General features: G+C 40.3%; 1 protein-coding gene across 3 annotated transcripts in view; it reads right to left on the reverse strand.

Annotated features, from left to right (window-relative positions):
- cfap58 (cilia and flagella associated protein 58) overlaps nucleotides 1-12,427 on the reverse strand; it is a 193,310-nt gene that overhangs the window by 44,999 nt on the left and 135,884 nt on the right. The window contains exons 16-18 of one of the 3 annotated variants that reach the window (XM_049469849.1): nucleotides 10,658-10,777; nucleotides 2,069-2,202; nucleotides 246-697 (exon numbers count right to left, since the gene is read on the reverse strand). In XM_049469849.1, coding sequence (XP_049325806.1) covers nucleotides 601-697; nucleotides 2,069-2,202; nucleotides 10,658-10,777 — 351 coding nt within the window. In that variant the 3' untranslated portion in view covers nucleotides 246-600. Of the gene's footprint in view, nucleotides 1-245; nucleotides 698-2,068; nucleotides 2,203-10,657; nucleotides 10,778-12,427 lie in introns of those variants that run through there. The other 2 variants (XM_049469848.1, XR_007428101.1) reach the window with 2 other exon arrangements.

Raw genomic sequence — 12,427 nt, forward strand, 5'->3', positions numbered from 1 at the left:
ATCTGTGTAGATTAACATCCAGCGCTAATTTGACTTTAAAAGCAAATGTCTTTTGTTTTTCTTTACAGTTTTGTTTACTTAGGCGCATCCCCATTAGAAGGGAAACATGGTGACACCCTTGCTCACATCGATGTAGGCACCCTTACTATTGTTACTTTATCTTATCTGTAAAACATGGTGGAGGTAGTATGCATAGTACACTACTTAGGGAGCAATAGATTTGTCTATGAATATATAAAAAGGCCTTTTGCATAAATCTACATATTTATTTTTTGTTCTATAAGGTTTCTGTTGTTTATTTCTTTATGAAAAGAAAATCCAGATTTTTGCAGATGCCAAAATATATTATTGACAACAGTCACTCCAAACTTTTGATTGGAAGCATACGTACTGTACAGCAGTGGAAAATGAAGTCCCGCAGGTTAACTGCTGCTCTCCTGCACGCAAAAGCATCTTCATCAGTTATGACTGAATCAGGTCGAAGGTCTGCAGCAGCCGTCGTATGGAATACGTGAACGTATGGCCGTCCCGTCAGTCATTTTTCCCTTCTCAGGGAGATCAGCTGGCTGTGCACTACTGGTTAATCTTGCATGGCACTTTTTATATTAAATAATAGTCAAACAACAGCGAACAAAGTGATGACCAACAACTGCTCTTCATTACTCCGGCCCATTGAGTCCTTTCCTCGTCCTGCAGGCTATATTTAATTTTTTATTAGATTTTTTTCATGTAGACTCACTTGTCTTATTTAAGATAGAAGTGCACGGGAATCTTATTTTATGGCCGAAACGAAACATCTTTTTTCGCAGGTTATGATTTACTACTAAATGATTAAATACACTAAACATTATCACTCTAAATCATGTCCGAGTCAAGATCAAGACTTCATGTAGTCAAGTCTGAACAATATATGTAGCCCCTGTGCCATTGACAAGTCTTATAAATCTCAAAAACTTGAGTACACTCCTCACTTTTTAGCAAATATTCAAATATATAACTGTTTTTTTCACACTATATGGCGCACTTAAAGGAGAACTCTGGTGTAAAATTGACTTTGAGTGTAGCGAAACATGATAAACAGTACTTTGTTGAATAGCCCACCCCCACTCCTGCAGCTTTCTGAGGTACAGTATTTGGTGCTCTTTGCACTTCACTCTCTCTTTGGGGCATATTTTGCCCCTTATAAATCGCTTTTTACACCGTTATCCAGGCTCAAAGTAGCTCCACACCTCATTGCTAGAATCAGGAGAGCTCTGACATTTAAAACAAGGCATTAATAATTTTAAAAGTGCACAAGAAGCTTATTAAAAACCTTTGTTTACATCCCATAATGCTAGCTTTTAGCTCCGGGCGCCACCATCACTGTACTGATAATGTCATAGACATATATACATAGACGCTGCATAGCTTGCCTCCTGCTGTAGCATCCAGCGCCCAGTGCATTTATTTACACTGAGGAAGGTGTTTAATAGACTTAAAGTCACTTACTTAATAGACTTAAAGTCCATTTTACACTGGATTTTTTTTTTAAATCTTCAGTGTGCCTTATAATCTAATGTGCCTTATATATGACTGGTAAAATTCAGGTTGTAAGGAGCAGTAAAGCCACTCCGCTAAAGTGCAGCATTATACAGTTATACAAAGTTTCAGTAAAGTTTCTCCAGCACTATGGCTGGAGCAGTATTAACATTAGCCGCTAATCACACTAAGCGCTAGCTCTTTCACCTTTCAGAGGTGAGTATATTGGACTAAAGTCTGTGTGTTTAAGAGCTGCTAACCGTGGCTAGTGCTACTATGGGTTTAAATTGTTTACAGACAGTCTAAAAAACAGAAAACACTAGATATCAGATTTAGTTTTTTTACAATTTTTTTCAGAATTACAGTTTAGTTTACTTAGGCACTTTCTTTTTGAGTTATTGATCCTGGAAAAAAAAACATTTAAGCAGAAGAAGAAGCCGGCGAATAACAATACAATGCTTTTGCTAAATGTTATTGAAATTTAGCAAACGTGCTCATTATATTTGTATCTTGCAGCATTATACAGTATGTACAAATTTCCACGTCTCACCTGCTTTGCTGCACTCTTTTCTTCAGGGAGAGGTATTTTTTCTTGGTGTCCTGCAGCTCCTGGGCCAGCCTCTCGGTGTCGTTCCTGTGTTCCTGAACCTGAGATCTGTACATGTTCAGCTCAGCTGTTAGAGCCTGTAAAGCATAAATAAGATAAAAATGACAACATAAGAGATTTTAACACTTCTACAGTCCTCTCAGTGCCTTTATTCAGGGTGTTGGGAAACAACACAAATATATTTTAGTGTTTTTGTTTTAGTTTTAAAATGTATAAAAGCTAAAAGTACACTGAAATGCACTGAAACTCCAATTTCCAACTGAAACGCAACTGTAAGCACTGAGAGATCTCTGATTTGCCTCCGAGCTGAGGTTTTGGCGCCGATCAACGACAAAAAAAAGGCAGTGCTGTGGAAGAAAGAATACAGGTACTTGACTGGCTGTTTCCTACGTAATAATTATAATAATATTAATAAAATAAAAGAGTATCTTTTGCAGCATAAGACTACTTTATTTTAACAGCTATGAGGTGATGGTGATGGTTTAATGGTGATGGTCTAATCCCATCTTAAGTTGGGAACTAAAAAAAGAATGTCAGATGCCGGATACTTTGGCAGACAAGAAGATATCTTGGCGTATCTACTTCTTAGGGGTCCTGCAAGTAATAAATCATGTTCATTTGATTTTTTGTCAGATTTTGTCACTTTAAAAAAGCCTGGAATCATTTATTTAGTAAATATACCGTACATATTTACTGTACATCAAAACAGAGGCACTTCTAGACCTCTAACGATTGGACATAAATTCGTGGGGAGTTCTCAGTTCAGTGTGAAGGCTAAGTGGCTGCAACAGATATGGCTGTTGCCTGACATGTACAACTAGAGCGATTCTCTCAGGGTCATCTCCTGGCGATTTCCCAGCACTGATTCGAGCAGACGTTGGCCGGGCTTTAACTGTCAATCATCTGGACGTCTCTGCCCTCGACAACCCTTCCCTGGGTGAGTGACCAATTTGCGGAGTCCAGCCATCAAAGCCTGGCTAAGGCTATCTATCAGACTCTACGTGATTGGCCCGATTTTTAAAGAAGATTACGGTACAGGGGAGAGAGTGAAACAAGGAGGCAAAGAAATGAAGGAATGAAGGGAAAATCAGAGGAGAGAACGAAAGAGAAAGAGAGAGAGAGAGAGAAAGAGAATGATTAAAAATTGAGACAAAGCGAGTGGGAGAAGCCCCCCAAAAGTGCTGTCTTGCCAAAGGGGCCTGTCTGGCAGCTGCAGAATTGAAGAGGTTTCTGGGAAGCTCAGTCTTCTGCCGAATAAAGCGAAGAAAAAAAAGAAAAAAGAAATAAATAAATGAAAAGCTGAACTAACTTGAAGAGTCCCATTGAACAGGTTTATTTAAGAGCTTTCTCGGCTTTCTCTGCTGGTAAATAAACGGCTCTCGGTGCTGGTCAAGCCCGCAGGCTGCACCTGGCCGTGTACTCACAATGAATCTCCTTGCAGGACTGCTGATCTAAGATCAGATCTCGCCATGATCATAAAAATCTCACTTTGAAGCACTTTGGAGCTCATCTTGCTGCAGCTCTTTCAGCTGAACAGGAAGTTCTTGGCTGCTATGTATAAAAAATCTGCAGTACAAATCAGCTGATCAGTGAGGAATCAGTGTAATTATTACATAAAATATGCCCACTAAGCTTTATTTAAAGATTACACCCTGCACAAGTTGCGTCACAATGATCATTGCTATCTTACAGCCTATTTTCAGCCTTACAGCCTATTTTCATTTAAATAGCAATAGTGCTTGTGAATATATCTATGCTGATGGACGTGGTGGTCTGGAAATGAGGTGTGTGTTCTGACTAGGGCTGCAACTAATGGTTATTTGGTAGTCGATTACTCTGATGATAATTTTTTTTTTCGATTAGTCATTGACTATTTATGCCAGGTCCTCCATCTCTAAAAACAATACAAACTGAAGGCTGAACATCAAGTCAACATGAGATGTAAAAGGCTATTTAAATGTCTAGATGTTGTTTAAGCGTGGATAGTAGTGATATTTAAAGAGTAAAAATGGAATCAATTGTGTTTGGGCACTTTTGGAGACACAGACTAAGTTGAGGGTAATCTGTGTGAGTGAGCAATTTACCCATCTCCCATTGCACTTCTGCCACCAGCACTTGTAATGCAGTAATGAAATTTGTAGATTAAAATAATAAACATAGTCGATTATATCGACAAATCGTTGCAGCCCTAGTTCTGGTGTATTGCTATCTTTGCAACGAAAAACACAGATGTGTCACTGACTGAAAAAAAACATAGAAATACAACAGTCAGACATTCATCGCTATCTTGGCAGTGAATTGTCAACAAGTTAGAGCTTACATCACATCATTACATCATTTACAAGCTCAAAGTTGCAACACAATTCATTGGTAGAATTCTAAGGGCCCTGACATTTAAAACAAAGCACTGAGAAATTTGAAAGTGCACAAATAGTTATAAAAAATAAAAGATTAGATAGGGAAACTGGTCAATGCATGAATTCCAGCTAAAAAAAGAAAAATACGGTAAATCAGTATATGAACCTGTGCAATATCATTAACCAAAGTTTACATCCATGAGACAAAATCACATATGGAACATGTGGAAATCAAAACACTCAATGAGCTTTTAATTTCAATAATCCAGTCGACTAGAAGTAAGCTCAGCAGGATAAACAATTAAACACGCTTTGTTAATACTTGATCATGACTGACCTACATCTGTCTCAGAAAGCATTCAGATTAGCATCACTGCATCTCATTGAAATTTAATGACTTCAGGCTGCCTCAGCGTTTTTTTCGCAGCCAGAGTGCATGCAGGGTTAGCAATACAGAGCTGTAGAAAGTACAGAACACTCTAGATACAGAATAATGTAATTGTAGTAATTGTAATAACTGCTGGAGGTACAATGACAAGTAACGTTAATATTATGTGACAATTATTATATGTGATATATAATAATGCTTTGTGTATTGAATGCATTATGCTATAGGCTCAACTATACGATCACTGTTCCAACCACAGTTGCCACAAAAGGGCGCAAAAGTGCTCTAAGAGCGCTTTTCCACTGACTTGTGGAACCAGCATCGTTCTGGTTGGCGAACCTCATTTTGAGCTAATGGCTGCATTTCCACCAACAAAAGTAGGTTCTAGAAACAGAAATGTTTACTCGCAGCGGGCACCGAAGAATAATAGGTTCTTTAGTGCAAACCTTGTTTACCGCCACACCCTCTGTTGATGGCGTGTGGTGTGACATTTTTACGGTTCCACTTTAACTGGTGGAAATGCGGCCTGATTCACTGAAAAGTACCATGGTTCTTATAAGCCCAAATGGAAGTGGTTCAAGAACCAGAGCTTTTTGGGTGGAAAAGCGAGTTAAGAAGCTACATTTAGGTAGTCCACCTCTTGGTGGGAGATTATTGACTGCTAAACAGGCCTTTAAGACACATTCAAAGACATTTCGACCAGTTTACAGACTTTAAGAGAAGACGCATCGTTGAATTAAGAGAAGCAGGTTGTTGACATATTGATGTCAGCCAAACAATGTTGCCTTGAACAAAAAACCTTGATGCTTCTGACTATAACTTTTTCAACTTTAGTGATAAATCCAAGATTGATTTAGGATCTGATGAGTGTCAGATTTCTGTACGGTATGGTGGCCTTTTGTTGAGCACTTCAATCCTGACAATTTCATGCCTTTGATATGTAGCGACATGCCGCCCCAACTGCTGGCGTGTTGATCTGGGGAGCCATCCTGTGCAAAAGTCAGTCACCCCTAGTAGTCATACGAGGCTTGGACATTCTGGAGCCACGTGTCCTGCCTTTCTGTAAGCGCTTTTCCACCAAAAGAACTCTGTTTTTTGAACTAGTTCCGTTCAGGCTTATAAGAACTGTAGTGTTTTCCAGTGAACAGCCAACATTTCCACCAGTTTTAGTGGAACTGTGAAAACGTCACATTATATGTCATCAACAGAGGACGTTGCACAGCGGAGGCCCACAGATGTTATCATGATTTGTCCTGAAGAACCTAGTATTCTTCGGTTCCTGCTACAAAAGAAAGAACGTTTGTGGTTCCTGGTTGTTGGAAACATGGCAAACCGGTTAAAAATTAGGTTTGCGAACCAGAATAGTATTGGTTCCATGTTGGTGGAAAAGCGGTATATTCGTATTTTGGCAGCACAGTGGCTTAGTGGTTAGCGCATTCATCCCTCCCAGCACTGGGGTCTTGGGTTCAAGTCCCTATCTGGGTGGAGTTTCTATGTTCTCCCTGTATCGGCATGGGTTGCCTTTGGGGACAACGGCTAGCTCTAACAGTCCAAAAACATGGAAATCAGATAAAATAGATACTCTAAATTTACCCAGAAAATTTATCCAGATTATGTGCCCTGACATGGATTGGCATTTATGCTCTGTCCTGGGTAAATGCTGTAGTGCCTGATGCAGTCCTCCAGGTGGACAGTCATTTCCGGTTGAGAGTATGCTGTGCGCTATTGGCTGCCATTTCTCACCGGTGTGTGGATGAGTGGTGAGTACGAATGGTTGTGTGTAAAAACGTGTAAATTTTAAAGTGTCCTTGGGTTTCTAGAAAGGCGCTATTATAAGTGTAACTTCATTAATTCATTCATCCTTTCATTTTTCAGCAGGATAATGCTCACCCACACACATCAAACATTTATGGGACCAGCTAAGATGCCAGTATGTCTCCATGCTTAACCGTGTCTTATCTTATATTATCCAGGCTAGAGCTGCACTAGCACTGTATGTACATGTACTGGAACATAAGCTGGGCATAAGCTTCACTTACTGAGGGAACACAGACAAATTAATATATTTTATCACTCAAAATAGGTCTTATCTACTGTATAAACATAATTAGATTCGTACAAAGAGTATTTTTATAAGACATTATTGCTGATTACAATGTTAGTTCACTTGGAAAAGGGCAATTACTGCACATTCATTTTTTTATCATCAGATATCTAACAATACACCAGAACACCTTCACAACAGTAATGAGCACAATTAAATATTCATTACTTTAACACTCAAAGGCAATGTTAATTAATGCTAATTTCCGAGTGTGCAGGTGGGGAAAAAATGATACTTCAGTCAAAACAAAGAGAAACGGAGGTGATTTTTCAGGTTTGTGTATAAACGGGGCTTCTTCCCCCCCAATGTTAGCACTAGCGCTCAATCCTGTGAGAGGGTTGTTTAGTTAAAGCTCTGTCAGTTGAGGCCCGCGGTGTGTAAGCCATTAGGCCTAGGCTTGGTAATGAATTATCTGTAAATTAAACTTGAAGCACCATTGCCTTCAGGGTGCTAACACTCTCTATGTGACGTGTTCGGCTAGGCCCGCAAAGTTCCGCACACTGCGCATAGGCTATAAAAAAAAAAGAAAGAAAGAAAACAGTCTCCTGATTCTGCAGAGATAAGGTGTTCTCGATCTTCAGACTCAGAATAAAGAATTTCTTTTAGAAGCACGGATGGCTGCCAACAGTGCTGTAAGTCCACAGACTTGCTTACAGCCTGTTTTTCCTTTATTTCATTTAGTATTTTAAAGCCGACAGTAATGAAACTTGGTGGGTAGTCAAGCCAGGCTGTTATGGAATGACTCAAGGCAGTGGAACTCAGTGATGAGGATACAATTTAGGGTTTTGGTTTTCTTTTCAGGCACTTTTAGCACCCAAAGTTACGTTATTGAGATCCTGCAACCAGTGGCCCTATCTTTTCAAAACTATTTCAACAGGACAGTGCTTGTCCACACTTGTGACATTGCTACCATCACAAGAGCTTGCCTTGAGGACATACAGCACCACAGAACCAGTTCAAAGTTTGGACACACCTTAAATTCAAGAACTACTCATCTAGAAAAATGTTAAGAGCTTTGAAAGCACCCTCATGTTATGATGGAACTGGCCCTCATCAGGACTGCCCCAGGAAAGGAAGACCAAAAGTTACTACTCTTGCACAGGATGAGTTGATCAGAGTTACCAGCCTCAGAAACTGCAAGTTAAGAGCACCCCAGGTAAGAGCAAGACCTAAATTCTTCACACAGTATTTTGGTTTGTTTAACACCTTTAAGCTACTACATGATTCCTTATGTGTTCCTTCATAGTCTGAACGACGTCAGTATTATATTTAAGTATTACACACAGAGTGATCTATTTTAAGGTTTTTTTTTTCTTTTATTGATGATGATTATGGCTTACAGCAAATGAAAACCCAAAAATAAGTGTCTCTGAAAATTAGATTATTATATACGTTAGACCAATTGGTACTTTTGGCAGTATGGGCAGTGTGACAAGTACTGCTAGAAAATGAAATCTGCATCTTTATAAAAGTTTTCAGCAGAGGGAAGCATGAAGTGCTGTAAGATTTTGCGAGAAAACACTGCACTGACTTTGGACTTGATAATAAAACACAGAGGATCAACACCACCAGATGACACGACTCTCCAAACCATCACTGATTGTGGAAACTAAACTTCACACTAGACCTCAAGCAGTTTGGACTGTGTGTCTCTCCACTCTTCCTCCAGACTCTGCTCCCTTGATTTCTAAACGAAATGCAAAATTTACTGATTATCAGTGATGGTTTGAAGAAAGTGGACGAAAGAGTCGACAGTCATCCATGAATAACAAAATCGCTACTGTGAAGATTCAGGCATGCAATTAGAACAATGCTTAGAGTGGCTATAAGCTTCCATTACTTATAAACTGCACAAGCCTCATAACTTCCATACAAATTTGAAGAACTCAGGAAGGACACTTCCTCAGCAAACAAGTCTTGGCTTACGGACTAGATTTGGTGTAAATGACCCACAGATTAATCTAAAGAGCCAACATCCACGAACACATTACTGGTTATATCACGCTCATTGAAGGCACACAAGTGGACGGGTGTCTCATCACTATTTCATCCCCCCTCCCTCCCTCATTTCGGCCTTGTGCTTTTTTAGTGGCGAATGAATTAGGCCGCCTAAATCGCACAAAAAGCTGCGGGCGAGAGGACAGGCGAGACCGAAAATCCCCGACGACATTAGTGCCAGCCGCCTGCGGCCCGGGCCCGAGAGCTCTTAATTAGGCAGAGAGGTAACTAATTATTCATTCACACGATGGAGGGAACGGAGGGAACGGAGGGTGGGGGGGGTGAGAGAGGAGAGGGATAAGTGGAGAAATGATTTATGGTCTGATAAAAGCCCTTAGTGTCGGGTGGTGAAGGCGGTAGTGATAGTGGTGCTGGTACACTTGGGCCACTGTACTATGGCAGGGCCAATTGGTTACAGGTGCAGACTTGAAGGACTGAATACAGTTTCTTTTTCCATTTGCTGTGTTGATACAGGAGGACCAGCATGATCATGATGTCTCGTAATATTATGAGAAAGTTACTCTAGCTGGATGTGTCCAGTCTTAAATTTCTGCCCTGATTGCAACAGGCCTGCACCTATAGAACACTTTTTCCTTTGGGTCTTTACGTCTACATTGACGTCCGTGTTAACACCAAGTTTGAACATCTTAAGACAACAAAATGTGCTGTGTTAACAGGTAACTTTTGTACGTCTTGAAACGTTCAAACATCTTAACCCTTTACCGCAGACATAAAGTCACTGCTGTGTGCACCCTGGAGTTAAGGTTTTTTGGGTTTTTTTATTGGTGACCACATGGTGAAGGTTTGGTATGCCCCACCCCCAGCCATTAGGAGACCAATCAGGGCAAATTATGTATCAAGGTTTTTGTCTGAGGGTGGACTATTGGTTGAAATAGGTGTTAATCACTTTTGTGACACTGGAGAAAGGCTATGACCTGATTTGATTGGGCACCTCTGAACACCAACTAATCCAGCGCTCACACCATTGGTGCAAAAGACTGCCACTCAAGAAAAATTGTTGTTTGTTTGCCAATAAAAACCCCAGAATCTAGAAGAGGACATTCTTAGCTTTGGATTTCCCCCCCTCAGAGGCTGATGGAGTGGTAGCAGCCAATTATAAACGTCCAAAAATGCTGTGTTAACAGGGAATTTTCTGTCGTCAGACAGTCGAACGTCAAAGATGTACAACAGTTGCGAGTTAACACAGCACATTTTGCCGTCTTAAGATGTTCAAACTTGACGTGTTAACACAGACATCAATGTGTCAAGGTGTAGGGACCCAAAGGGCTTTCCATATTATCCCACATCACTAATGCAGCGTTAGCATGCTGGCTACCAGCGGGATCCAACACTGCCACCGTAGCATTAGCACATTGGCTTCCAGCTGCATCCCACCCTCATCTCTCTACTATCATCCTTATCCTACATCCCTATCAGCCTTATTCTACAATGTTACCGGTCTCATCCTACATCCTACATCCTACAATTGGACTTTTAGTGAAAAAAAAATCAAAGATTTATTTTCAGGTCATATCGCCCAGCTCTACCATCCAGCGATTTGGACCTGCAGTGGGCCAGACTCAGCCGTGTTTTTTTTTTTTTTTCAGTACAGGACTGAAGAAATTAAACTGGAAGAAAGAGAGAGAGAAAAGATAGAATGAGAGAAAGAGAGACATTTAGCAAACCTTCAGTAGTTTGGTCTTTTCCCTCAGTTTCTGCTGGTAGATGCTAAGCTGTTCTGCTGCTTCTGGACCAGGCCGTCGAGCTAGCATGTGCTTGAGCTCCACGTACAGCTTCTCCTTTTCCTACAAACACACACACACAAACACACACACACACACACACGGTTAAGTCATTTGCCAAATGAATACTCCACATTAAACACACCCCAGTTCTCTAGGAGGATATTAAACCCTCATTTTAGCTATTATTATTGTTGCTCTTTTTACATGTATTAAGGCTATGCAAACACACTCCATTAACATGGGACCACACATCTTTTTCAGCAGCACCACTGGAGAAGGAGACAGTGATACAAAGCCTTTCAATTTAGCCGGAGCTGCAAAGAAATCTTTTGTTCTAGGCAGACTCTTTTATTCCACGCAGCTCATTCACACATAAATACGGGTGAGTTATTTAGTTCAAATTAACGGCAAGTTAAACAAGATTTTTTTTCTCCTGCGCCCATCTCCCTCAGACGGCCGCAGACAGAAGCTTAATGAATAAATGAAGAGTTTTTTGTTCCAAAATGCATTAAACATCACTTTCTTCTTTTTTTTAAACTGATATACAGTGATGGGAATGGGCTTTCAGTTATGATTAACGCCATCTTTATCAGAGAAATGAAAACGTACTTTATGTAATAAGACAGCGGCTACTCCAAATTGGATAGAAACAATATTATCATGATTTCACATATACAGTATACATCCATATAGAACAATTGTTCCAGTCCAGAAATACAACCTACAGCTCTGAAATGTTTTTAAGGGACCACTGCAGTTTCTGAATCAGTTCCTCTGATTTTGCTACAGACAACATTTCTCCCAAATTCAAAATAAAATACTGTCATTTAGAGCATTTATTTGCAGAAAATGAGAAATGGCAAAAAAGATGCAGAGATTTCAGACCTCAAATAATGCAAAGAAAACAAGTTCATATTCATTAAGTTTTAAGAGTTCAAAAAATCAATATTTGGTGGAAGAACCCTGGTTTTTAATCACAGTTTTCATGCATTTTGGCATGTTCTCCTCCACCAGTCTTACACACTGCTTTTGGATAACTTTATGCTGCGTTACTCCTGGTGCAGAAAATTAAGCAGTTCAGTTTGGTTTGATGGCTTGTGATCATCCATCTTCCTCTTGATTATGTCCAAAGCGACTTACAATAGTCAAGTACAATGTAAAATAAGTTTAAAGGTAAAACATTTTTAGATAGGGCTTAAAGGAGGTCGAAGGGAAATAAAGGGATAGCGAAGTGAAGGAGGGGTTAGAAGTAGTTAGTGTGTTAGCGGTGTTAAGAGAGTAAGTGCTCTTTGAAGAGCTCTGTCTTCAGGAGTTTCTTAAAGATAGCGAGAGATTCTCCTGATCTGGTAGTAGAAGGTAGTTAGTTAGAGGTGTTAGGAGAGTAAGTGCTCTTTGAAGAGCTCTAGATAGCGAGAGATTCTCCTGATCTGGTAGTGGAAGGTAGTTTGTTCCACCATTGGGGAACTCTGTATGAGAACAGTCTGGATTGCTTTGTGTGAATGTTTGGCAAAGCGAGGCGACGTTCATTGGAGGAGCGCAGCGGCCGGGAGGTAGCGTAAGCCTTCAGGAGTGAGTGCAGGTAGGAAGGAGCCTGTTCTGTCATCACCTTGTAGGCGATTGTAAGAGTTTTGAATTTGATGCGAGCAGCAACCGGTAGCCAGTGGAGCTCAATGAGCAGCGGGGTGACATGTGCCCGTTTTGGTTGGTTGA

The sequence above is a fragment of the Astyanax mexicanus genome, chromosome 21 (assembly GCF_023375975.1).
Source record: "Astyanax mexicanus isolate ESR-SI-001 chromosome 21, AstMex3_surface, whole genome shotgun sequence".
NCBI lineage: Eukaryota > Metazoa > Chordata > Actinopteri > Characiformes > Acestrorhamphidae > Astyanax > Astyanax mexicanus.